The sequence below is a fragment of the Nuphar pumila genome, chromosome 16 (assembly GCF_984573655.1).
Source record: "Nuphar pumila chromosome 16, dmNupPumi1.hap1.1, whole genome shotgun sequence".
Taxonomy (NCBI): domain Eukaryota; kingdom Viridiplantae; phylum Streptophyta; class Magnoliopsida; order Nymphaeales; family Nymphaeaceae; genus Nuphar; species Nuphar pumila.
The window spans coordinates 67,297,068-67,325,062 of NC_143264.1; the positions used below are offsets into that span (position 1 = coordinate 67,297,068).

At 35.2% G+C, this 27,995-nt stretch overlaps 1 protein-coding gene across 1 annotated transcript in view; it reads right to left on the reverse strand.

Moving 5' to 3' along the window:
* Window positions 1-24,964: 24,964 nt before the first annotated feature.
* Window positions 24,965-27,995, reverse strand: part of LOC149813407 (regulator of nonsense transcripts UPF2) — a 67,164-nt gene continuing 64,133 nt past the window's right edge. Inside the window, exons 16-17 of the mRNA XM_089992132.1 lie at window positions 27,069-27,254; window positions 24,965-26,360 (exon numbers count right to left, since the gene is read on the reverse strand). Of these exons, the coding sequence (XP_089848258.1) occupies window positions 25,434-26,360; window positions 27,069-27,254 (1,113 nt within the window). The 3' untranslated portion in view covers window positions 24,965-25,433. The remainder of the gene's footprint in view (window positions 26,361-27,068; window positions 27,255-27,995) is intronic.

The window sequence follows — 27,995 nt, forward strand, 5'->3', positions numbered from 1 at the left end:
CTCCTCTAGTCATTTGCTCGGTGAACCAAGAGCAAGAAAGAAGGCATTTAAAGAGGAGAAAAGGGACTTTTGCCATTCAACTAGGGACAGAAATTCACTTCTGGTGTATTGCTTTCGGTCGAAAGCATGACGAACACTTTCCCTCACTGGAACAAATTTCCAATACATATGGACATTCTTCTAATTATTTCTCAGTATTTTTAAAATGAAAAATGGCTGTTGTATTGGCTAAGTTAAACCTCACTTAAATTTCATATTCCCGCATCTTTTTTGTGAATTTCAAGAAACGGGCAAAAAAATATATTATTTATGCGGTCGGTCTTCTTTACTTAGCGCAAAATCACAAATATCTTAGCAAAATCACATATTTTATACCAAAGTCGTGAGAAACCGTGCACACCTTTTTTTCATTTTTTTAATTGTCACTTAAATATATGTTTGCACCTATTTTTTTTTGTCTTCATAAAGCACTCAAAAACAAGTTTTGAAAAACTTGTTATGATCGTAACTTCGCAAATACCTTAGTAAAATCATATATTTTATACCAAAGTCGTTGGAGACTTTGTGAGCCTCATCTCTCCTTTCTCCTTTATGTGGTCCTCACTTTTCATAAAGTTCACACTAATAAATAAAGTCCACAAATTAGGTACTAACTTTGTAAATCATGTCATTACAAATATGCTCTTTATATACGAATTTACTGAGGAATTTGTGAATTTCTCGATACATCGCAAATATTAGAGATGAATACAACATGAATTTTATTCTTATTAATGGATTTTCAAACAAGCATCTAACGTGACCTTCATTATATAAAACTAGGTTTTTTTTTACAAACTAGGGTTTTTGTGGTCCCTAATGTGCGTCCCTTCGACAACAATTTTTAACGATTCATAGGCGGTGATTTATTAGCGGTACTTCATCGACGAAAAATATTTTTCTGGTATGCACATATTTAACGGTTGAACTTGTTTTTTTGAAACATTGGCATGAGTTACTTTTGTGAAAGAATTGCATGATTTTTTAGTTATCTTAGCATGCTCAATAGCATATTTCATTTGTGTGAGTGTTCCTCTGATTATATGTGTATATATCTTGTATTATACAACATCATTTATGCTTTGTGGCTAAAATTTTTTGACCTTGTTCTTGTGACTATCTTTTGGCGACAGTTAACAATGGCCTCTAAGATGGTTAAAGTACACTATCACACCAATCACACTGAAGAAAATGACGTTGGTTGCGAAGTTAAACAAATAGTGGACGGTTAGCAAGACTTCTGAAAAATCAGAGTTCGATCATATGGTATGTATGGGATAGGAAAGCAATGGACAGTTAGCAATTGTAGATAATCAATTAGCAATTGCAATTGTATAAAAGGTTCATTTTTTGAATAAATGAAATGAATGCAAAGTATGAGCAAGTTCAGTTTTGAATGAATGAATGACTAGATGAGCATATTTATTTTTTAATGAATAGATAAAATGAATGCAATGTATGGATATGATATATTTTTGAATGAATGAAATGAATGCAATATAACTTCATAAATGTCTTAGTAAAATTGCATATTTTATTCTAAAAAAATAGGTTTGAACATACATTTAAGTGACAATTAAACATAAATGTAACTTCGCAAATATTTTAGTAAAATCATATATTTTATACTAAAAAAATAAATGTAAACATACATTTAAATGATGGTTAAAGATAAATGTAACTTTGCAAATACTTTAGTAAAATCGCATATTTTATACCCAAAAAATATGTGCAAACATATATTTAAGTGGCGGTTAAAGATAAATGTAACTTCAGAAATACCTTAGTAAAATCGCATATTTTATACCAAAAAATAGGTTTGAACATACATTCAAGTGCCAGTTATCGATAAATATAATTTTGCAAATACCTTAGTAAAATTGTATATTTTATAAAAAAAACTCAAATACAAAGTGCACAAATATAACTTATGTGAACCTCCTTTAATCGTAACTACACAAATAACGGAGTAAAATCTTATATTTTATAAGAAGATCACATATCTAATTGTGCAGAGAGACGCAAATATGTAACTAATAATGGAGTAAAATCGCATATTTTTATAGGAAGATCACATATTTTCTTATTATTTATTACATAATTCTAAAAATTTGCAACTAATGGTTATTGTTTGCAACAATTATTTGCGGTGTTCCTTAAAATCTCAAATCCATCATTTTCGATTATAATTCGCCTATTATAATTCAGTAGACATATTTAACCAACAATGACAAAACTCATATAGGAGGTCCTTAAGTTTGACAATTCATAAAGTTTGACAAATTCAAGCTTATTAAACATAAAAATTTTAATCAAATATAAGTTTTGGCTCAGTTAAACATAGGAGTGCCAACGGGTCAGGTTAGGTTCGGATCGAGGTGGAACCAGACCTAGCCTTGGTTTTTGGATATAGTATTGGGTCTGCATCCGGGTCTAATCAGACCCACCATAAGAGAAACCATACCCACACTCGATAAGAACTACATGAACCAGACCCAATAAAACCATATTTTTTATCATTTTTACATTAAAAAATTATAGGTCTTAATCAGAACTCGGGTTGGTCCCATGTCTAGTATAAAATTTCATAAACTATTCCTGGGTCCATATATTAATTGGGCTTTTGGGTCTGGACCCAAAACTTATTATCTATCACCATACCCAGACCCTATAGGGTTTGGTTTGGTTCGGTTCAGATCAGGTATGGGTAAACCCGACTCATTGACACCCCTAGTTAAACATAAAATATTTAAAGAACAAATTTAAACTCATAACTTACATCCTTAAAGTTTGACAATTAATAAATTATAATATTAATCAACATATAGTCTCTAGAATTTCTCACAGTTTTAGATCATTTGTGTTAGTAGCCTCCGTCTCTACAGCCCCCATCTTCGCAGCCTTCGCCTTTTTAGTCTTTATTGTTTTTTGTTGTGGTCCTTTTTTATTCGTTGTCTTCTTGTCAGCAGCCTTCTTTAATTTCATGCAAACAATATTTGATTAGATTATACTACATAATTGAATTATACAAGAATATTCACATTTTGAACCTTGACTAATTAACTATCTAGTGTGAAATAGGAATTTTTTAGTCCCATACAAAATGTTAAACAAGATTTTGGTAAACATGTTTTACCAAGATCTCAGTTTTTGAAAAATCATGCTTTGGTATATGTCATCAAAAAGGTCCCTAAAGAAAATTTGAAAGAGTTATCAATTACAATAACCTCAAGTAGTCCAACTGTCTAATTTTTTCTTCTCAAAATGAAATCAAATAAGTTGCATGATTAGATTTCTTGCAGATGTTAGCAAATAGGAAAGAATGAAGGTAAAAAAAATAACATAAAAGATAAACTCAAATATTGAAAAACAAAAACCAAAAGCATCACACATTGAAAAAGGATATAACATGTAAGACAAATTGGTGAAAATCATGACTATTGCATTAAATGGAATATGCATAAGTTATGACAGGGACACCTACAATCGGTAGGCTGCCACCAAAACCAATGTAAATAATAAATGGTAAATATAAGAATATGATTGAGAGGAGAAATTTTATGTTGTTCACCTTTGTTATTATGGTAGAAACTCAAGCCAACAACTGATGTTTGTGGAGGATGACCACTTAATGAAGCACTAACAAATTCATAGCCACGTATTAAGTGGTACAACATGACACTAATATACATAGTTGTTTTAAAATCTTGATCATCAATGTCAAAGACTAGTGAAGCAATTATGAAGAGCAACACACACAGTTCTTCGGATATGAAGACAGAGTTAAAAAGATGTTTTACTTCTACCAAGATAACATAAGTCATATGCTTTTACCAAATATTTGAATGCAAAGGCAATGATGGTCCTCAGAACCATATAACGTTTTTGCATGGTTTATTGCTAAAAGCATACACCATGATTGTAACACCCCAATTTTTATATCTCGAAAATCATGAAATTTTTTTTTTGAAATACTTTTTTTAAATTGCAGCAAAAAATTAAATGAGACAAAACTTGACATGTTACTTTCTGATTACATTCACATCTATACATGTCATAAATTGAAATTTTAAACATTTATGAATTAAATAAATACTCATACATCTCCAAATTAATAATCATAGTCCATTTAAAAAAAAATAAATCAAATGATCAGAATCTTGAGCATTTAAAAAATGCTCTTAGTCCAAAACCCTCAAAGGTTGGGAAAGGCTTGGCTCGGTCTCCATCGCAACCTTCTGCCATCGTGTATGAGTTCACTCGCTACCTGAAAACATTAAAATCAATAGGTCGGACAAACATGTCTCAGTAGGGTAGAGCTATTCAAAACACATAAATTAAAACCAGTAAGCAAAAAATTACTTTGACTTTCATATATCCAACGAGTTTAAAGACAACACAATTATAAACCTAAATTTTCATTATATCATTTAAGCATACATTTGCAAAATCACATTCAATCAATCATCCACTTAAACATGAATAATTAAAGATGCATGAATAGTTAAAAATGCATGCATTTACTAATGTAGAAGCTGATTTTTATGTATGAGTCATTTCTTATCTTTAATTAGATTTTCTTTCTTATATGATGTATGTCATGCCAATCTAATGTACAATCATTTAAGTTTCACTTCTTAGTCTTACGGGTATTAACACAAGCTTATACCTAGATCAGGGCCATGGTGCAGGCAGTGTTTTCAAACATAGGTGGCTTTGGCCTGCCCGGGCATCTTTTACCAGTCTTATAGGTAAGGGATGAGCATATCGAGAGAACGCACTCAACACCATCATTCTGATGCATCAGATTTTCACTCATAAGTTTCTTTCCTCTCCACTACAGTATATTACAGAGTTTTTTCATATCTTTGTGGTTGGGAAAGAGCAGTCTTCCATGCTCAAAGCTTTTCTCATGAAGTCGAAAGTACCACTTGCTCTCTCCTTGCAATCATCATTCATTAGTATTACATGTTTAACTTCTTAAATTAGTTATTTTATATGCAACATCATATATAAATCCACCAAAAGGATTCAGCCACTTCAAGGCCTATGGATGCATATTTTAAACATATTAAATTCGATAACATGCTCATACTTCTTTCTTTTCAAACATATGCACATATGCATAAACAAAGCGATGGATTTTCTTAAACATTGCATGCATCCATTCATTTAGATCATCATCATCATCATGACAATCATATGAAAAAAAATACAATAGGTACAATACATTAAAATTTGCAAATTAATTCGCAAGACAGACACCTTAATCCCTTAATTAGCAAGAGGTAGTAAAAGCATGCTTGAGCATTTGCTTACCATTCAGTTCATTCCCTTTGAATGAGCACTTAATTCCCTACAAAAAAAATCACTTTTTACAGTACATACGCAGTTTGATATTCTTTCTCAAAGGCATTCATAGCCATGCGCAAAATATGCAATGATTCGATAACCGATTCCTAAATTGGTTCCAAATTGGCAAAAAACTAAACTCTGGCTAACTGTTACAGAGGTTACAGAATAATCTATAGTTGTTGTCATAGCTAAAAAATTTACAGTTTATAGGAAATTTTGTCAGCTTTTCGATGCCCTAAACCATTCATAAAAATTCATCTAAACGAGGAAGTTATGAACGTTTTAGTGCAAACATGTAGTTTTCTTTTCTGACTATCACAGAATAGTGCTCAATCCAAGAACATATCTCAAAATTTCACAAAATTAGTGAAATTTTGTTAGCTTTCCAACGCAATAAATCACTCATAAAAACTTTTCTGAATGAGTAAGATACAAGCAATTTATTGATCGGGTATTAGACTAAAAATACGTAGTAACGGGGAGTATGCATTGGGGTGGGCCAAACCAGGCCACCCGAATTCATATTTTTCAATTTTTTTTTATATGAACACCTTAATTAAAATAAAAAAAAACGCGTCTATACTATTTTTAACTAATCTAATTTGGAAAAATCTCATTTTCGCAGTCGTTAGGCTAAAAAATAGACCCGTCTCCCTGAAGCCTATTTCCTCATAAATAGTTTTGGTAAATTTTGCAATAAAGCATGTAAAAACATGAATTTTTCCATGACAAAAATAAGAAAAATCATGCTAATCATTGCAATACATTTACATGGACATTATCTACTAATTTTAACTAAAATTTACAGGAAAACAATTAGGTATTATGTGTATTTTTCTAAAAATTATAAATTTTATTTTTGACAAAATCGATAGCATGCATACTTGACTCTTTTTCATTTTTAACTCAATAATTCGGTTACTTTTGGGGATGAATCGATTTCTTCTAGGAAAAATCAAAATCAACCCCTTTCTATTAAGTTCAATTTAAATTTCTTACATAAATTTACCTTTTATTCTTTTATTCAAGGTTTGAATCGAGTTCTCAAACCCAGTTTTTAGAGGGGGTTTTCTTTTGAAAACCCTCTCCATCTTATATTTTGACAATCCTAAGCCAAACCCACATGTGAGAGGCATGGTTTAAGGTCTGTCCTTATAAAAAATCAGAGAAACTCGTGCTACCAAGTTTTGATTTACGTGTAGAGAATAGAACCCCCTACCTCTTTGTCGAAATCAGCTCCTACATTTACGAAAACGAAGTTCAACCATGACCCGGTGCCCAACACGTGTGACGACCACACCAACAAACTCCTTCCGCTCCTCACACGCACATGGGTGTCCTCCTTGTTGGGCCAAGGGAGGATGCACAAAGAATACATAGGAAAGGAAGAGAGGGAAGAAGGGGAATTAAGGGAGAAGAAGGGGAAAGAGAGAGAAAAAGGAGAAGAAAACTCAAAATTGCAAATATAGGGGAGTGTGAGCCCCTCCCATGTTTACATAGAGGTTTGAGTAAGAGGTCAAGGGCTAGAGGAAATCCCAGTCTTTAATCTCTATCAAGGTCCTCTTTTCTTTTCTTTTAAATTCTCTTCCTTTTTTTTTGTATTTCCTTTTAGTTACTTAGGGTATAATAACTATTTCATACATATATACCATAATGTATATGATATATATTATATTAAATGTGGAACCACAACGGCTGGTCGACCCCCATGGGGTTGATCCCTTTTCCACTTTCTAATCTCTAAACCTGCTTGCTTGAAAAGCAAGTTTATCTCGGCTTTATTTTTATTTATTATTTTTTTGCCTTTCCTTTCTTTCTTTCATTTTCCCAATATGTTTCTATTTTTCTTTTTGTTCCAGCCATCCTCCTCCTAAAATCATCTAGGAGGGGACGCCCCTCTCTAAGCAGGCTCTAAACTTGCAAAAAGACAAGTTTTGACTTTAAGAGTCTTGCCATGTTATTTTGGTAAGTTTCATTTTAACTTGTTTTCAAAGATTCTATTTTTATTTTATTTATTTATTTTTGAAGGTCAAAATGGAATGGCACATAGGATGGTATGACCCACCTATGGACTTCTACAAGATTATAAATTTTTGTTAAATTACAAGTTTCATTCTACTAAATAAATTCCTAATTAATTAAGTTGAAATTGAAATTCAATTCTTTCAAAACTAAAATGTGGAATTAAGTGAAATGACATTAAATGAAACGTAGATTAGATTCAAATGTAAATGCATGTCATTTTATTGAAATTTTGAATATACATTAGTTATTTATATATTTTTCTTTTCTAAGGATTTTAGAATTCTTCAGAAATGGTTTTTTTAAAAAAAGAAATCACTAGGGTCGATGAGACCCTTGGGCGTGTGAGTGAATTTCGTACACTTATAAAATATTTTATAAGTCTTACATACCCTATAGCACAATGCTTAACTCAAATTATCATTTTTGAGTTATCACGCAATAAGGGAATTGTGAAGCTTCACAAAAAATCCTCTAAAAATTGTGGGTATTACATCCAACCCTCCTTAAAAAAACATCCATTTTCGAAATTTGGTTAATGTTACATAACGAATAGGTGTGGATGTTTCGCTTTCATGTCTACCTCCGGCTCCCATGTACACTTATCATGTTCATGGTGCTGCCATCAAACCTTCACTAACGAAATCGTCTTATGACGTAGCACATGCTCTCATCAATCTACTGTCTCAATTAGGCATTCTTCGAACGTGAGATACTTTTGCACCTCTACCTTGTCATACTAAATGATGTGTGTAGGATCTGACACGTACCTCCTCAACATCAATGCGTGAAAGACATCATGAATGTTTGAAAACTGAAGCAGGAGTGCTAATCTATACGCTGTGCCTCCAATCTTCTCAATTTTCCTTTTTTGCCGAACAGAAACACACTCTTGGTTGGCGATACTCTAACGAAAACATGATCTCTCACTTTGAATGCAACTTTCCGGCATTTTGAATCTGTGTAACTCTTCTGACGGCTCTGAGTGGTCAAAAGTCTCTTCCATATCAACTACACCTGATCTATGTAGTGCTACAAAAACTATTGGTGACTCGATGGCTCGATCACCAACCTCGCTCCAACAAACTGGAGATCTACAGGGCCGACCGTACAACACCTCATAAGGAGCCATGCCAATACTTAAGTGATAGATGTTGTTGTAGGGAAATTCGGCTAGCTTCAGATGCTTACTCTAGTCACCCTTTCCACTCTAAGGCGTAAGAGTGCAGCATATCCTCTAGAGTCTAGATAGTCCTCTCCGACTGTTCATCCATCTACGGGTAAAATATTGTACTAAACTTAAGCTTTGTCCCCAAAGCTTTCTGAAGTTATCCCCTCCAAACTTTAACGTAAACCTTGGATATCTGTCTGGAATGATTGAGACATGTACTTCATGTAACCTGACGATCTCGTCGACATACAAATCTGTCATACTCTCCAATGTCTGATTTGCCTTGATCGGTAGGAAGTGTGTCAACTTCGTAAGGTGATCCACGATAACCCAAATGGTGTCATGTCTTGGGTAGACCTACCATGAAATCCATGGTAATGTCCTCTCACTTCTACTGCGGAATCTCTATCGGTTGCAACATGTCGCTAGGTCTCTGATATTCTATCTTGACTTGCTGTCAAACCAAGCATCTCAATAAATGTTTCACTTCATGTCATGCCACTAGTAGTTCCTCTGAAGGTCCTTGTACATCTTTATGCTACTTGAATGTATAGTAAACCTAGTCTGATGCTCCTCGTTTAGTAGCTCTTTCCTCAACTGTGGATCCTCTAGTACTCAAAGCCTCTAATTATACCAAATGCTTCCATCTTCTTTCAGATGCAGGGTTGTCTCGTCCTGTTTGCAAGCTGCAACCATCTTCGTGAAGCCCAGGTCATCTTTCTGTTGAGCGATGATCTGGTCTATAAGCTTAGTCCTCATAGCTAAGTTGGCAATCTGGATACAATCTGAGTCTGTGTCGAATGGTCTCCAGTCGATCAGGTCCTCAAGTAGCCTCCTCTCACTGCTAATCAGTCTCGCAAGGCTTCCTGTCTTTATGCTCAAAGAATCAGCCACTATATTGGCCTTTCCTGGGTGGTAAGATATAGAGAAGTCATAGTCCTTTAAGGACTTTAACCACCACCTCTGCCTTATATTAAGGTCCTTTTGTGAGAAAATATATTTGAGGCTCTTATGGTCGGAGAAAACCTCAAATTGTTCTTCGTACAAGTAGTGTCGCCAAACTTTAAGTGCAAAGACCATTGCTGCTAGCTCCAGGTCGTGTGTAGGATAATTCTGCTCTTGCACTTTCAATTAGCGAGAAGTGTACGCTGTGACCTTTCCTTGCTGCATCAATACACATCCCAATCTAGTACCCGATATGTCATTATAGACCATGAATTCTGCATGTTCTAAAGGCAAGGTGAGTATTGGGGTTGTAGTAAGTCTCTTCTGTAGCTCTTGGAAGCTCTCCTCACACTGTTGAGTCCATACAAATTTTATTCCTTTGTGAAGTAGCTTAGTCATCGGTGTCATAATTTTTGAGAAATCTTGAATAAATCTTTAGTAGTATCCTGCAAGTCCAAGGAAACTACGAATGTCTGATACACTCTTAGGTTGTTTCCAGTCTAAGACTGATTCCACCTAATTCCAAACATAAGATTCAAACAGATCAAAATGAAGATTCAAGAGAAGTTTCCTCAAAGCAAAAATTGTCGAGATGCATTACCTGAGTAGGGTCCACTGGCACCCCATCTTTGGATATCACGTGTCCCAAAAACATGACCCGCTCCAACCAGAATTCACACTTAGAGAACTTCACATGCAACTAATTGTGGCCGAAGTGTCTCAAGGACAATCCTCAAGTTCTCTATGTGGTCTTTCTCGCTCTCTAAGTAGATTAGTATGTCGTCGATGAATATGATCATGAATAAATCCAAGTAGGGTCGAAAGATCTGATTCATCAGATCCATCAACGTCACTGGAGTATTGGTTAGCCTGAAAGGCATCACCAAGAACTCATAGTGGTCATGAAGCATCCTTAAAGCTATTTTCTGCATATCTGACTCCTTGATCCTCAATTTGTGGTAACCCGATCAAAGATCTATTTTGGAGAAGACTTTGGCATCTCAAAGTTGATCGAACAAGTCATTGATCCGTGGAAGAGGATACTTGTTTTTTATTGTCACCTGGTTCAACATGCGATAGTCAATACACAAGCGCATTGACCCATCCTTCTTCTTGACAAACAACACTGGTGCACCTCACGATAAAATGCCTGACCGAATAAAACCTTTGTTCATTAATTATTGTAGTTGCTTCTTTAGTTCCTCTAACTTTGCAGGTGTCATGCGATAAGGATCTCTAGATATTGGGGTCATACCAGGCACCAACTCGATCGCGAACTCGACCTCTCTTGTAGGCGGTATGCCTGACAAATCATCTGAAAAGACATTTGTGAAGTCCCAAACTATATCCAAGTTCTTCACCAGGGTCATGCTGGGGTCTATCAAAGATACACTAGCCAAGAAGGCCTCACAACCCTTTTTCAAGCACGGTTGCGCCTTCATCGCTGAGATCATCCATCCTTTGCTTTTCTTTTTACTCGCCTTGTACTCAAGTACATGTTGATTAGGGCGAGTAAACTGAATATGTCACTCACAACATATCATATAAGCACAGTGCTCACATATCTAATCTATGTCGAGAATTACATTGTAGCTTAACATGTCTAGTAAGATCAAATTGACAGAGGTTCTGCCCTGAGATAATCACTTCTACATCTAGTAAAATGGTATGAGCAATGGATCTACCACTCAATGGTGTGATAATCTTCAGAATATAGCCCAATGTGATGGGTGTTATCTCAAGCAATTTCTCAAACCATGTAGATACAAAAGAGTGTGTGGAACCTGTATCAAACAAAACTTTAGCATCAAATTTTCTGATGGAGATAGTACCTTCGATGATGTTCGCATCCTCTTGCAACTCCTCTGCAGAAGTTGCGTAGACTCGATCGGTAGCTCTCCTTTGTCCTTGAGCATGGGATTGCTGCTAGCGTTGTTGTTGCCCTCAAGGTGCGGTGTTTGCTTCCTTCTGAGCCAACCTCTTAGGACAGTTCTTGATAAAGTGTTCCATCTCTTTGCACATCAGGCAAGCTCCTGATGCCTAGTGGCACACTCTTATGTGTGTCTTCTTGCAGTAAGAATACACTGTAGCCATCTGTTGTGGTCGAGTACCACCCTACTGCACCTTAGCCCTCTTCACAGGCAGTTCTCTGCTCGTCTCGGTTGTGGGTCTAGAAGCTTTGTTTTCATTGCTCTTCGACTTGTCAAACCTCCTAAGCTGAGTCTTTCTCAAAGACTCCCAATCGTTCTGAGACACGAGAATCATTGTTACTAATTATTTGGGGAAATCTTAGGGTTATAAAAATAATTTTATTTTATTTTTTCACTTAAAGCACAGTGGCTATCTCGATGGCCTAGTTGAGGTTCTGATGTCTGCTAGTAAGCACTTGGGTCCTCAACCCATCTCGCAACTTGTGCACATACTTTTTTGCATGTACCTCATTAGTCGTGTAGGTATGCGGGCAGTACTTCTTTAGGTTTTAGAATCAAGTGGTATACTCTGTCACCTTCATGTTACCCTGTTGAAGATCCAAGAATTCTTGCATCTTGTGATCTCGAGCATATTGAGGAAAATAGGTGTCGAGAAACACCTTTGAAAACTCAGCCCATGTCAGTGCTCGCCACTCCTCTCGTGTGGTCTCCCACCAACTCTTGGCATTGCCTTGGAATCAGTAGGTGGCGAAGGTGACCTGCCCCTCAGCGAAAACCTCAAGAATCTCAAAGATCTTGCTGATAGTGTGGACCCACTCCTCGGCTGCGTCTAGGTTATCCTTCTCAGTGAAGGTTGGGGGACTCAGTTTCATAAAGTGTTTGTAAGACACTCCATGTCTTGCAGCGCTAGTCACTCCACAGCCATCAGGGTGATGGCTATTTTCATTTCCATTACCTCTGTTATCTGCGAGGTTCTGACATCTGTTAGTAAGCATGGCGAGGGCTTTCAAGAGGAAGTCCCTCTGGGCAGCCCAGCTGAAGGGTTGTCGTGAAGCCATATACAATAAAATTTAATTTGAGTTAACTTCTAAATTTTGCATAAGTAAAATATTTGTTCTGATGACCCTACTAGGCATCTATGTTCTGATTTTGCATATCTCATACAAGGTAAGCAATTTAGAACATGTTTTTCATAATAAAGCATAAAAACATAAAAAGGAGAATATACTCATAGTGATGTCAGTTAATTGGACAGGATTTGAGCCAATCTTTCACTCTGCTTTAATGCTAAGTTGTAACACCCCAATTTTTGTATCCTGAAAATCATGATTTTCTTTTTTTCAAAATACTTTCAAGTACTTTTATAAAATTGCAGCGGAAAACTAAACGGGACAAAAACTTGGTGTGTTACTTTTCCGATTACATTCGCATCCATACATGTCATAAATTGAAATTTTAAACATTCATGAATTAAATAATTGTCCATACATCTCCAAATCAATAATCATAGTTCATTTAAAAAATTTAAATCAAATGATCAAAGTCTTGAGCATTTAAAAAATGCTCTCAGTCCAAAACACTCAGAGGTTAGGAGCTCGGTCCCCGTGGTAACCTACCGCCATCGCGTATGAGTTCACTCTATACCTGAAAACATTAAAATCAATAGTGTCAGACAAACATATCTCAGTAGGGTACAACTATTCAGAACACATAAATTAAAACCAATAAGTAGGAAATTACTTTGACCTTTCATACATTCAACGAGTTTAAAGACAACACAATTATAAACATAATTTTCATTACGTCATTCAAGCATATATTTGCGAAATCACATTCAATCAATCATTCACTTAAACAAGAATAATTAAAGATGCATGAACAGTTAAAAATGCATGCACTTACCATTACAGAAGCTGATTTTTATGCATGAGTCATTTCTTATCTTTAATTAGATTTTCTTTCTTGTATGATGCATGTCATGCCTATCTAATGCACAATCATTTAAGTTTCACTATTTAGCCATGTGGGTACTAACATAGGCTTGTACCTGGATGAGGGTCATGGCGCAAGCAGTGTTTTCAAACATAGGTGGCTTTGGCTTGGTCGGACACCTTTCACCAATTCTACGGATAAGGGCAAGTGTATCGAGAGAGAACTCACAACACTACCATCTTGATGCATCAGATTTTCACTTATAAGTTTCTTTTCTCTATGATGTAGTCTATTGCAGAGGTTTCTACTATCTTCGTGGTTGGGAAGGAGCAACATTTTGTGTTCAAAACTTTTCCCACGAAGCCAAAAGTGCCACTTGCTTTCTTCTTGCAAGCATAATTCTTTAATGTTACATGTTTAACTTCTTAAATTATTTGTTTTACATGCAACACCGTATATGAATCCACCAAAGAGATTCAGCCACTATATGGCCTATGAATGCATATTTTAAACACATTAAATTTGATATCATGCTCACACTTCCTTCTTTTCAAACATATGCATATATGCATAAACAAAAAGATAGATTTTCTTAAACATTGCATGCATCCATTCATTCAGATCATCACCATTATCATGGCAATCATATGAAAAAAATACAGTAGGTACAATTCATTAACACTTGTAATTAATTTACAAGACGGACACTTTGGTCCCTTAATTAACGAGAGGCAGTAAAGGCATGCTTGTATATTTGCTTAGCATTCAGTTCATGCCCCACGTATGGGCACTTAATTTCCAACGAAAAATTCACTTTTTATAGTACACACAGTTTGATATTCTTTCATAAAAGCATTCATAGCTATGAACAAAATACGCAATGATTCGATAACTGGTTCCTAAACTGGTTCCAAAGTGGCAAAAACTCAACTCTGTCTGACTGTTGCAGAGATTATAAAAAAATTGACAGTCATTGATCAGAGCTAAAATTTTCACCGTTTGTAGACAAATTTGTCAACTTTTCGATGCCCTAAACCATTCATAAAAATTCACCCGAACAAAGAAGTTACGAATAATTTAGTGCAGACCTATACTTTTCTGTTTCAACTGTCATAGAATAGCACTCAGTCCATGAACAGATCTCAAAATTTCACACTGTAAAATTTTGTTAACTTTTCAACGCAATAAATCACTTATAAAAACTCCTATAGATGAAGAAGATATGAGCGATTTATCAGTCGAATGTCATGCCAAAAATACGTAGTAACGGAAAGTATGCATTTGGCTGGGCCAAAATAGGCCACCTGAATTCATATTTTTTTATTTTTTTTTACATGAACACCTTGATTAAAATCATAAAAATATGTCTGTTTTACTTTTAACTAATCTACTTTGAACAAATCTCATTTTCACGGCTATTAGGCCAGAAAATAGACTCGTCTCCTTGAAGCCTATTTCCTCATAAATAGTTTCGGTAAATTTTGTAATAAAGCAAGTAAAAACATAAATTTTTTCATGACAAAAATAATGAAGATCATGCTAATCATTGCATTACATTTACATGGACATTATCTACTAATTCTAACTAAAATTTGCAGAAAAACAATTAGGTATTATACGTATTTTTCTAAAAATTATAAATTTTATTTCTGACAAATTCGATAGCATGCATACTTGATTCTTTTTTTTAACTTAATAATTTGGCTACTTTTGGGAGTGAATCAATTTCTTCTAGAAGAAATCGAAATCAACCCATTTATATTAAGTCCAATATAAATTTCTTATATAAATTCACTTTTTATTCTTTTATCCACAGTTTGAATTGGGTTCTCAAACCCAATTTTAGAGAAATCGGTTTTTAGAGGAGATTTTCTTTCGAAAACCCTCTCCATCTTATATTTTGACAACCCTAAGCCAAACTCATATGTGAGAGGCATGATTTAAGATTTGTTCTTATGAAAAAATTAGAGGAACTCGTGCCTACGAGTTCAGATTTATGTGTAGAGTATAGAACCTCCTACCGCTTTGGCAAAATCAACTCCTACGCTTGTGAAAATAAAGTTCAACCATAATCTGGCTACCCAACACGTGTGACGACCACACCAACGAACTCCTTCTGCTCCTCACATGCACGTGGGTGTCCTTCTTGTTGGGCCAAGGGAGGATGCACAAGGAATATGTAGGAAAGGAAGAGAGGTAAGAAATGGAATTAAGGGAGAAGAAGGGGAAAGAAAGAGAAAAAGGAGAAGATAACTCAAAATTGCAAATAGGGGGGCATGAGCTCCTTTCATGTTTATATAGTGGTTTTAGTAATAGGTAAAGGGCTGGAGGAAATCCCAACCCTTGATCTCCATCAAGGTCCTCTTTCTTTTTAAAAAAAAATCACTTCCTTTCTTTTTTCTCTTTCCTTTTTTTTTGTATTTCCGTTTAGTTACTTAGGGTATAATAATTATTTCATACATATATACCATAATGTATATGATATATATTATATTATATGTGAGGCCACAAGGGTTGGTCGACCCCCATGGGGTTGAACCCCTTTTCCACTTTCTAATCTCCAAACATGCTTGCTTGGCAAGCAAGTTTGATTGGGCGTTATTTTTATTTATTTACTTTATTTCCTTTCTTTCTTTATTTTTCCCAATATGTTTCTATTTTTATTTTTGGTCCAACCATCCCCCTTCTAGAATCATCTAGGAGGGGACGGCCCTCTCTAAGGAGGCTCTAAACTTGCAAAAAGGCAAGTTTTGACTTTAAGAGTCTTGCCTTGTTATTTGGTAGGTTTTATTTTAACTTATTTTTAAAGATTCTATTTTTATTTTATCTGTTTTTTAAGGTTAAAATGAAGTGTCACATAGGATGGGATGACCCACCTATGGACTCCTACAAGATTATAAATTTTGGTTAAATTACAAGTTCCATTCCGCTAAATAAATTCCTAATTAATTAAGATGAAATTGGAATTCAATTCTTTCAAAACTAAAATATGGAATTAAGTGAAATGACATTAAATGAAATGTAGATTAGGTTCAAATGTAAATGCATGTCATTTTATTGAAATTTTAAATATACATTAGTTATTTATATATATATTTCTTTTCTAAGGATTTTAGAATTCTTCATAAATGGTTTCTAAAAATAAGAAATCACTAGGGTCGTCGAGACCCTTCGGCATGTGAGTGAATTTCGTACACTTATAAAAAAAATTTAAGTCCTACATACCCTATAACACAATGTTAAACTCAAATTATCATTTTTGATTTATCATGCAATAATGGAATTTTGAAACTTCAAAGAAATTTCTTGAAAATTTGTGGGTATTACAATGCTAGTACTATTAAAAAACATTTGTTTTCAATTATGTGAGGATCCAGATGTGAAAACATCACAAAAGATTATGATCTTGATAGCCACTATCGGCATAAATAGAAGGAAATCAAGAAAGTCTAAAGAAATCATATTATGACCAAAATGTTTAAAAGTAGTATACTGCCAGCAACAATACATTTTTATAAATTTAAAAGGCATTGAAATTTAATAGTAATTAGAAAAAACACAAAAAAAATTCCTTTAATGTTCTAATGAAAATAAAACATTCATTGCATGCCTAATGATACTAAAAAAAAACACAATAAATTCTAAAAACTTAATTAAACATTCATATTTAAAAAGTAAACTAATGAGTAACCTAAATGCTAAAAAACATCATGCATTATGTCAATTGAAAAAAAAATATAACCCCTAAAATCAAAACAAACACTCATTTATGATTTGGGAAAAAAATGGAAAGAAATAAAGGGGAAGAAGGAGACCTAGCGGATAGGGGAGGCTCACAGAGGTGATCGAATGCTTGTGGCAACCCAAGGGACCCTACAGAGGTGTTGGCAATGTTCGGCAACTTGAGGAAAGCGGTGGATTGGAGGTGGTGGCCGGTGGAGGAGCTGAGGTGAACATGGAAGGAGCAGAGGAGCAGTGGAGCGAAGGTGGACTATAGAGAAGTGGAGCTAGACAGGGGAGGAGGGGATAGGGTTTGGTTCGGGTAAACCCAACCCATTTACACCCTTAGTTAAAAATGAAATATTCAAAGAACAAATTTAAACTTATAATATACATCCTTAAAGTTTGATAATTAATAAATTATAATATTAATCAACATGTAGTCCCTAGAATTTCCCATAGGTCTGGATCATCCGTCTTTGCAGCCTCCATCTCTGCAACATCCATCTTAGAAGCCTCCACCTTTTTTTGTGTTCGTTGTTTTCTGTTGGAGTCTTTTTTTGCTCTTTGACTCCTTGTCAGAAGCCTTTCTCATTTTCTTATAAAAGGATTATTAGTTAATTCATATGATTCTTGCAGCTTGTGACATCGTTCTGAAAAAAGATTATTAGCAAATAACTAATATAGTTTCTCTCTCATAAACATCACAAATAAGGACATATAAACACGTACTTGGGTAAAGGTCAATTATTCATTTTTGCCTAAGTATTTGATGTTTTAAAAAGACAATTATACCACAGTCATATTTGTAACAATCATATTTTAAGTGAACATGTACAAAATATTAATTTAATTAACAAACATATAAGCAAAGTAATTACTTATTTTTTATTGAGAAATACCATCTAAAAGCGAAATCATTCACTCAGAGTAATAATTGTAGCTTATCCATATTGTTAAAAATTCAACCTCCAAAAAAGCATTAAATATACCAAGTACGAGAGAGCAATACGATCATGTCTAAATAATTAATCTTACTATGTAGCAGACGTTTTTATGTGTGTAGGTTGTTCTACTAATTGAATTTTATAACTTGAACTCCTTCACATTCAAGTATATTTTCCAAAGAACCCAGTGTTTATTGATCCAATTGACAAGAAATAAGACCTGCAACATAAATTGAATTTAAGGTTGCTTTGGGCACCCTAAATTTATGTTTGCTATTTATGCAACATTGTCTAACGAATACCTTGGCAGCTTTAAACCAAACATAGGGCATGTCATTAACATCTAAGCATCCAACAACCTCCTCTTTCTACCCTTTAGTTTATAAGTTAGTTTTTGTAAGTCGTTAGTAAAACAACAGAAACATTGGTTTTCATACTCACAAAGAAATAAGGGGTAAGTTAAATAGTCATGATAAAATTATATCCTTTTTTCGTGTTTCGGTTGTGGGCTTTTTCGAGTCTTTTTATGAATCTTGCTAAATGTTATGTGGTACATTCATGTCAGATTCATTTGAATATACATACAAACGAACGTACAAACCTAACACATGTTACTTGCAATCAAAGTAATTTCGTAAAATTCATACTCTTTCACCTCATTTTCCCCGTCATGCATATTTTCACTTTCCTTATCAACTTATTATCATCAACAATTAAAATTAAATATAAACGCATACATGCCATAACCACTACTTGAAATTGAATATAAATACATAAACATGACTTAGGACATTTACAAGTACCTCGGGTACCACAATTGCTTCATTTCTTGGGGCCAAGGATGAGGGTTTGAATGACTTTTTGTTGTAATGTTTTTGGTATAGTTTATAAGTATTCATCACGAACTACCTAAGATATACATAGAATACATAAGACATTGGAGCAACAAATTAAAAAAAATACATAAATACAAAGAAGGAATTCATTAAAAAACTCCTAACGAATACAAATTGTGTAAACAATTAGTACTCTAATGTACTGTTATTGGTGCTTCCACCTATTATAGTCAACCTTACCATAGTAACTACACCTGTATGGCACCACATCCTTGTGTTATGTTTTCTATCTCTTCTTCTTAAGGAACTCTAATTTAAGACTCACTTTCACCATTGGAATGAAATGGTAAGTATTATATGCAGCTCGATACAATTCAATAATGTAAAACTTGTCACAGTAATCTTCTAATAGTTTGCCTTCATAAAAAATGTATATGATCGCATGTCAGCATGGAATCTCATTAACCGGCCACACTCTATAAGAGTATGTCTGTTTCTCAAGATCAACACTGTAATCGTGAGATCGGTTGTGGGATTCGTACTGACGATGAAGGCAATGCACTACTTGCACATGTAGCTTTCATATTTCTTTCTTACCATCTTCTGACTTTTTTTACCTTAGGCACCACAATTCCTGATGCCCATCATTCCTCCAGTTTTCAAAAAGTTTCATCACCATAAGATAAAGATTTTCAATAAGAAGAATTGTGAGCTTGTCACATATTGTGAGAATCAACACATTGAAGCTCCATAATATATTAGAGGTTAAGCACATGTACCTTCTAGCTGGAAAGTAATTATTAGCCCAATGATTCTTTTTTACATCCTTGGTTGTATATTAGTATGTGTCTTTTATTGTCTTTTGGATCATTTCAAGAAAATAATTGTACTTTTGCCTCATGGGTGTTTTGGTTGCACTCCACCAAGGTTGACTAAGTAGTACCCTAAATTTATGTTTAAAGTTTTTTGTCAAGTGCTTCATGCAAAATCCAACATGACAAGTTGGCCATGTATTGGGGACAACATATTGTAGCCCTATGTCTTTATCTAAGATAAATGTCAATTATACTTTAACTCTGGGTATTTCATCATTGTAGAGTATCAATTGTGCCTTCACATGCGACAAAAATTACATCCATGATTCATTCGACTTTTTATCCATAATTGCAAATACAAAAGAAAACATCTGACTGCAATGATCAATACCATGGTCTAACAACAATATGCCCATGAATTTTCTTTTTACGAAGGTGCCATCTACCATAAGAAGTGGAGGGCATCCTTTCAAAACTCATTAATGCATATACAAAAGGATACAAACAAGTACATAAATGATGTCGCCTATTGATTTTAATGCATGTTATCAATCATCGGTTAGTCATCGTCAAATAATGGCAATAGGTGAGAAGCATTCTGAATGGCTCCTCAAATGAACCATATAGCTCCACCCTAATCAATTCTCTTCATGCCATACTTGTTTGTACGTAACCTCCGCACCTTCCTCGTGACTAATGTCATTCATGATTTTTCTTCGAGTTATCGTGCAAGCATCAATGAATAGCACCTAAAATTCACTTGAAAGACACTTTTTTCACTACTAAGTTGTTTAATAATACACCACATGTATGCTTGCCTTGATACTTCTTCACTTGAAAGAACGTATCTCCTTGAACCTTTGTGCAATGAATCATCTAAGTGCAATCAACTATAGTCTACAAGTTTTTTCTCGTGCATACTACAGTTAGAGGTGGGCACTAAGCCTCTAGCCCAGCCCGACTCGAAGCAGACCGAAATAGACTGTGGCCATGGGCCCATGGCCAGCTCATTATTATTATTATTATTATTATTATTATTATTATTATTATTATTATTATTATTATTATTATTATTATTATTATTATTACTATTATAGCATAATATATATAATATATATAACATATATATTATATAATAGCTCTGAGCCAACCTGACCTAATTAGAGCCATGGGGCTAACGGGCTGGCCCATCATTAATGGGTCGGGCTGGCCCGGTCGGCATGGTCCATTAGTGGGTCAAACCGGCCCGATGCCCACCCCTAACTACAATGACTATGTTATTTTAGCTCTTCGTAAATTTTCTTTATAGTTATTCCTAATCATATGATCTTTAAAAAATTCATGACAATGCTGAAGATCATTAAACCTTATGTTGATAGCAACTTCTCGATCGTTTGACTTTGTTGATAACCGTTGGAATCATACACAATCATTAAGTCTTTTGTTAACTGAGTTGCCTCTGCATCAATCGTTGTTAATTGCTCTTCATTGAAAAAGAATGCATTGAGCGTGAACCTAGTAAAACCTAAACATTAACGTAAAAACACAAAGCAATTCTATTTCTCAATAAATGCCCATATAGCTCCTACACCATACCAAGATTTGGGCTTCCCATATGTCATTAGTGCATCATTTTTAATAGCAATTATTTATTTTATGTCATCAATGTCTTGGTTATCTCTTATCGTTTCTTATTATGGCTCAGTAGATATGGTATAGTCATCTTTAGTATTGTTGCCATGATCTATGTCGTCGTTGCTATCATCATATTTTTCATCATCTATGTTATCACTGCTGCCACTAATTGTTTATTCAGTTGTACAAAATAAATCGAAATTCGTTGTCTCATCCTTTGCAATTTTCAACTTTAAAGATTAACCATGAAAATATGTTTCACATCCATCATGACACTTACATATAAAATATAAATTCCATTATCCAATAATTTATACCTAGCTTTGTCTTTAGCTCTAGAAGGCTGGATGTCATTCACATTATTGTGATGACGATCACTAGCACTGGGTTGGCCACATGATTCTAATTCTCTGTAGTGATCTTTCAATCAAGTATACCATTAATTGTTCATGGAAGTTATTCATTGATCTATATTCTTAATTAGTTCAAGCAACTACATGCCCTCAATGCGTACAGCATTACAATCATTCGTTGTTTGAGACAATTGCATGTTTTTGGGACATTAACATCATTCATTGTTTGGGACCTTACAAGTGCTTCTTGTAGCACTATGTGAACTATTATGTTGACGTCACTACTAAATTAACATCACTTTTATGTCATCATTGTCAAAAACATTTACCAACATTTGTTTGTCACTTGTCTTTGAAGAATAAGTATATTTGAGGTTGGCTAACTCTTCACTATATCTGGTGTTACGAGACAACATAGCCACAAATTTCTTAAAGCTAATATCTTTTAGACTACTAAAGATCTTCAGTTACGATCATTAGTGAGATGATAGTGTAGTTTAACAAATATTGAGGTCATCAATAACTACTTACTCAGAAAACAAATACACATTACACCAACACAATCAACCTTAGCCCCATTACACCAACACAGAAACACCAAAAATTAAATAAAAGATAAACAAACACATAAATCATCTACAACATGATAAAACCTAAACATAGTAAACCCTAAAATATAAATCACATGAAAAATATTAAATAAGACACAAGACAAGAAAACAACCATGCACAAATACACATGGGCCTAGATGATGCTCATTTCTAAAAAAAAAAGAAAAAAGTTTGGAATGAAAATAAAACAATATGCACATATATATTGTATAAAACTCACATTTCAACCTAATCGGGGAATACGATGTGAAAGATGCCGCAACCTCGTCGGAATGCAACGATGAAGTATCATTGATGAATCGTCGAAAATAATTGTTGGAAAAGTCACCTGAATTTTTGTGAAAGATCAAGCAAGTTGGGGATTACAAAGAAACCTTAGAAAATGCAAAAATAGTCATGGGGTACAGACAATCATTTTTTATACCACGACAAACCACAAACATGAAAGAATATTGCATTCTATAGGTATCAGATATTTGTATAGTTAGTAACATATTTTTCTTTCTTCGTTATTTATGATCTTATAAAATATGTGATTTTACTTTGTTATTTACGAAGTTACGATTAAAAAAGGCTCACGTAAATTATATTTGTGCGCTTTGTGAAAACTGCAGAAAAGAGAAAGGAGGTTTGCGCGGTCTCCAATGACTTTGGCATAAAATATACAATTTTACTAAGGTATTTACAAAGTTACAATCATAAGAAAATTCGCAAAACTTATTTTTTTGTAGTTCGTGAAGACCGCAAAAACATATGTGAACATACATTTAAGTGATGGTTAAAGAAAGGAGAAGAGAGGTTCACACGGTTTTCCGCAACTTTGGTATAAATATGCGATTTTGCTAAGATATTTATGATTTTATGATTAACCGAGAAGACCACATAAATAACATATTTTTTTGTGTGCTTATTGAAATTTGCAAAAAAATATGCGAATATTAAATTTAAATGAGGTTTTGCCTTAGCCGATAGGCAGAATGATATATCGCATGAATTTTGTGAGGTTCACTTGTGTGAAGGGTAAAATGGTCCTAAAAAGTTTTCTCTTTGCGGTTTTGGCCAGCGGGTAGATTTTGAAAATTTTAAGGCATTTGGGAAGCGTGTGATATTTGTTGTACAGTGCGGTCATTTTTAATTTTTTAATTATATTCTAATAAAATTATATTTTTATACATTAAAAAGTCAAAAACTAATTTTTTAATGACTGAATTTTTTTAAAAAAATGTTTCATTCATGGGGTAATCTTTGTGACGTGCCTAAATTGGGATGACACGAGCTAACTTATGAGACCTTTTAAGTGACATAAGCATGTTTTATGCTCTCTCTCTCTCTCATACATATTTGACCTTTATAAGATAGGACCAGGTGCAGAGATCAAGCTTTTTTCATTGAGTTGGGTTACTTACCAGCCCTCTCTCTGGTTGCCTAAGCTCTGATTGTAAAGCGAATCATTAATTAATTATACAAATGCATTTTTTTTAAAGGCAAGCTGGGGTTAGGCAAACCCCTACCAGTTATACAACTATACCATTGGGTTTTGAACCTGCAACGTCCCAACACAAGGTGACGTGCACTTGCTGCTCCTACCAGACAAGCGGAACCCCCTGTTGGTACAAATGCATATTTACATAAGCGACAATTATTAGTTTTAATTGATATTTACCACATCTTAAATGGACAGGTCAGTCATTCTTGGGATTCGAATCCGAATAGCCAAAGTGAATCAGATGTATGCAGGGTGGGTTAGGGTTGGTTACCCCTCCAACACAGAAGAGATAGGAACATAATCCAGTCAGACTGCTAGAGAACAAAGGTCCCCATCCAGAGTCCGGATCGAGTGCAATATGATTGCACAAAAATTTATGCATTAAGCACCCCCATCACCCACCATCAGGTCTTGGGTCCCAGACCAAACAGGCCCTGTCCCCAAGATGGAGGGTGATCAGATGCTTAATGCACAAATATTTGTGCAATCATATTGCACCTTATCTCATCCATGAGACTGGAACAAGCCAGGTCAGATTGGAGGAACATTGTAGATTTCAAATTCGACAAATAATAGGAATCCAATATTCCAAAGGGAATACCATTTCGAACCAACTGTTATTGGAAAGTGTTCACATCCAGCGCCGCTGACAGCCACCCATCTGGCATTTTTCGAGATTGAGTGTGACCTCCATCTCCAGAAATGTTGAGATGGGTGGCTGTCAGCAGCAGCGGCGCTGCATAAAAAATGCCCTCTTTTGGAAAATAGATGCTATTGATGGAAATGAAACGACCACTACCAGTGTCGGCACAAGAGATGACCTAATCTCCTTTTTAAGTTTGTAGAGTACTGGATGGCTCTTCTTAACAGGACTTGTTTATTTCTTTATAGAAAAACCCTGGGATGATAAAATCACGCGCGCGTGTGTGTGTTTGTGTGTGTGTATGAGAGAGAGAGAGAGAGAATTCCTCAGCAGTGAACACCAACCGACCAAAATGGACGTATGGCTTAACGAGAAGCATGGTTATGACGAGCAGCAGGATGCATAAATTTTGCAAATTGGATGGCAATTTAGCGACTCATTACACCACACACATCTTAAGCAACAGCTTTAATTTATGTAACACAAAGGGCAGGACCTACATCACATGCATACGGTTGCAGGAAATGGCAAGACATGGGTATTGACTGTACATATATATCCAGTAAAAAACACCGTTTTGTTCAAAGTGGACTGTACAAAATACATTAGCCATATTATTTAGGGCCTGACTACAAAAACCAGTGCTAGCCCTGCATCTCCATGAGAACACAAGGTACTCCACTTGCACAATATCAACAGCTTGGTACGCTGTCTATACAACAATAAACACCTTAAAAAGCAGAATTGATGGTCAGGCTATACGAGGTCTCACTCGGGAACGACTTGTTTTCGTGATAAGAGAACACTATGTAACACCTCCCAAACCAACTTTTTCACATTGACATCAATATTCACACTAGAGATGAGAAACAAAAGGCCTCACTAGTGTTGTTTATCATGGCCATCCAAGCCACCAGTAGTGCAACAGCACCACTCTGTCTTCATTGCATCTAGTTTTACACTGCAAACATCTTTCGCAACCCCCCCCCCCCTACTTTTTCCGACTGTAACTGCTGCCGTGTGAAGAATGGTGCTTTTGGCGAGGTAGGCCTGTCCTCCCTACTCCATCCCACATGGCTCGACCCACAGGTCTACTTGGAATCCCCGAGCTTGTCTGTGTCCAATTACTAGGTTGCGATACCCCACTTGGAAACTCCTCTTCTTCTCTATCATTATATTCCAGAACGAGTCTCTTGATATTCTGCTTCTCTTCCAATTCAGCCGCCTCCTTCTCCTTGGAGCTCTGAACAAGTGAGCAATCCCGAGGAATATACATCTGCTTTGTCTGCTGCTTGTTCCCTCTTTTCACAAGTACACGCACTGGAACCTTGTTACTTCCTCCACTTCCCTCTTCATCTAATGTTTCATCTCCACTCTCCCCATCAGCATTTCTTGTGTGGTCCTTAACCCCTTCAAAAACATTCATCGGTATCATCATGTTTAATGTTGGCCGGGTCCGTAATTCCAGCTTGCGGGACTCCAAACTCTCCTGCATCAGTGCCCGAAATTCACGGTCAAAATCAGCTTGTTCTTGTGGATCAACCTCCACCAGCTTCTGCCTCACTTGGACATCATCCTCATCAGAGGCCACTGGTTCACCGCCGTCATCATCGTCTTCCTCCTCACCCTCATCTTCATGATTCTCCGACTTGTCTTCATACAACCCTTCATCATCATCTTGAACATCTGCATCCATGCTCCCACTTTCAGTGTCACTAGCACTGTCTGCATCTTCAGTGCCCACACCATTCTCATCAATCCCATTTGCAGATCTTCGGCCATTTTCTGAATGCTTCTCACTGTTGGTTTTATCCATGGCAGTTGTGAGATCATGCTCCTCTAATTCAGTCAATGCAGCATTAGCTTCATCAATAGAAGAATAACGAGTCATATTTGGACGTAGGTCTGCAAATAGGTCCTGCATTCATTTCAAATAATCAGCATTAGCAACACCACAAGTTCAAAATTACAGATAACACTGAAAACTGATGGGCAAGATCGATGTTGAGCCGCTAATGAACTCAGGCATGATGACAATGTGAATCAAATATAAAAATTAAGTTTAGCAACTCAAGCCAATTTAAAAACCTGCAACTTCAGCTACGCCCAAAACAGGCAGCAAGAAGTTCAAGTTTCAATAAACAAAATTCCAATCATGCATTGACAAATTACTTTCTATTGTATCCATTAAATGGATTGGATCAATTGCCAATTCTTTCGATTCAATATTTTCAATGACCGTATGTCTACTACCAGTTTTCCTGACCATACCACGCTTTTCATGAAAAACAGACAGCATAAGTAATAAACTTTTAGCGCTATTGATGCACAATCAACCATGGTTATTTTACATCCTGTGCCTACCCATAACCAATCATGACTGTGAAAACAGTTGATAAGGAGCAAAGAAGATGAATAATCACGATTGTTAAGCACAAAGAGGAGGATGCATAGGTAGCCAATGAAATGTGCTTAATTAATATTACATACAAGAAATAGAATTCTAAGACATCATGGGGGCCAAATAAAGACTGTGCGACTTGAACAATTGAGTTTCCTTAGTAGAATAGTTAATAAACCAAAAGGATTGTAATCTAAACATAATAAAAGGTTAAAAGGAAAATACCTGAATGTCAAATTCAATATCCAAAGGTATAGAACCTTTACTAAGAACATATCTCTGGAAATATATTAAGAATTTGTCAAGCTTCCGCTTGGAAGAACCACGGTCAAAGTAGTGCCCACATGTCTGAAGAAGCGTTATTATCATCCTAATGCGGAAGCAATCCTCAGGTGGATCCAGTACATCTTGCTGGTAAACAAGAAACAAAGTCAAGATATTTTCACAGACTAATAAGGGTGACTAAAGAATTTGATATCATCCCAGGGGAAGCACAGAAACTCTACATGCACAAGGTCAATCATAAATGACAAAATAAGTAAAAATAAAAACATGAAAGCCACAGGAAGCAAGTAGCATAAATGATCACCGCCAGCATGAATTTTTCTAAGTCATTCATTCACTTCACATGTTATGCCAAGAAGTGACAGTGCTGGCATAAGAAAAAACTCTATAGTTTCTTAAAAAATACATATAAATCAAAATCAGTCTCCTGCAAATGGACCTACTAGCAGTCTCCCACCATGCTTGTACCATGCATATGGGTACACAATCACCTTGTTATATAACATTCTAAATAACTAAAATACAATGAACAGCAGCAGGAAGACATTAATTGACCATCACTGCATGTGTGCAACATAAACAGTGAACTTCCTGGCTTGAGTAAATCAAGCCATAACAACCCTGAATTCACCATCTCTCTCTCTCTCTCTCTCTCTCTCTCTCTCTCTCTCTCTCTATATATATATATATATATATATATATATATATATATATATATATATATATACATATATAGGTTAATATTGGCTACTAATAAAGGTACAGAACTAATGAGTAGAAATCACTCGTCTTCAAAATTTTCCAATGTTTTGTAGATCAAATGTTACAGATGTGATCTACATGATTTGTTTAGTAGGAAACTTGTTT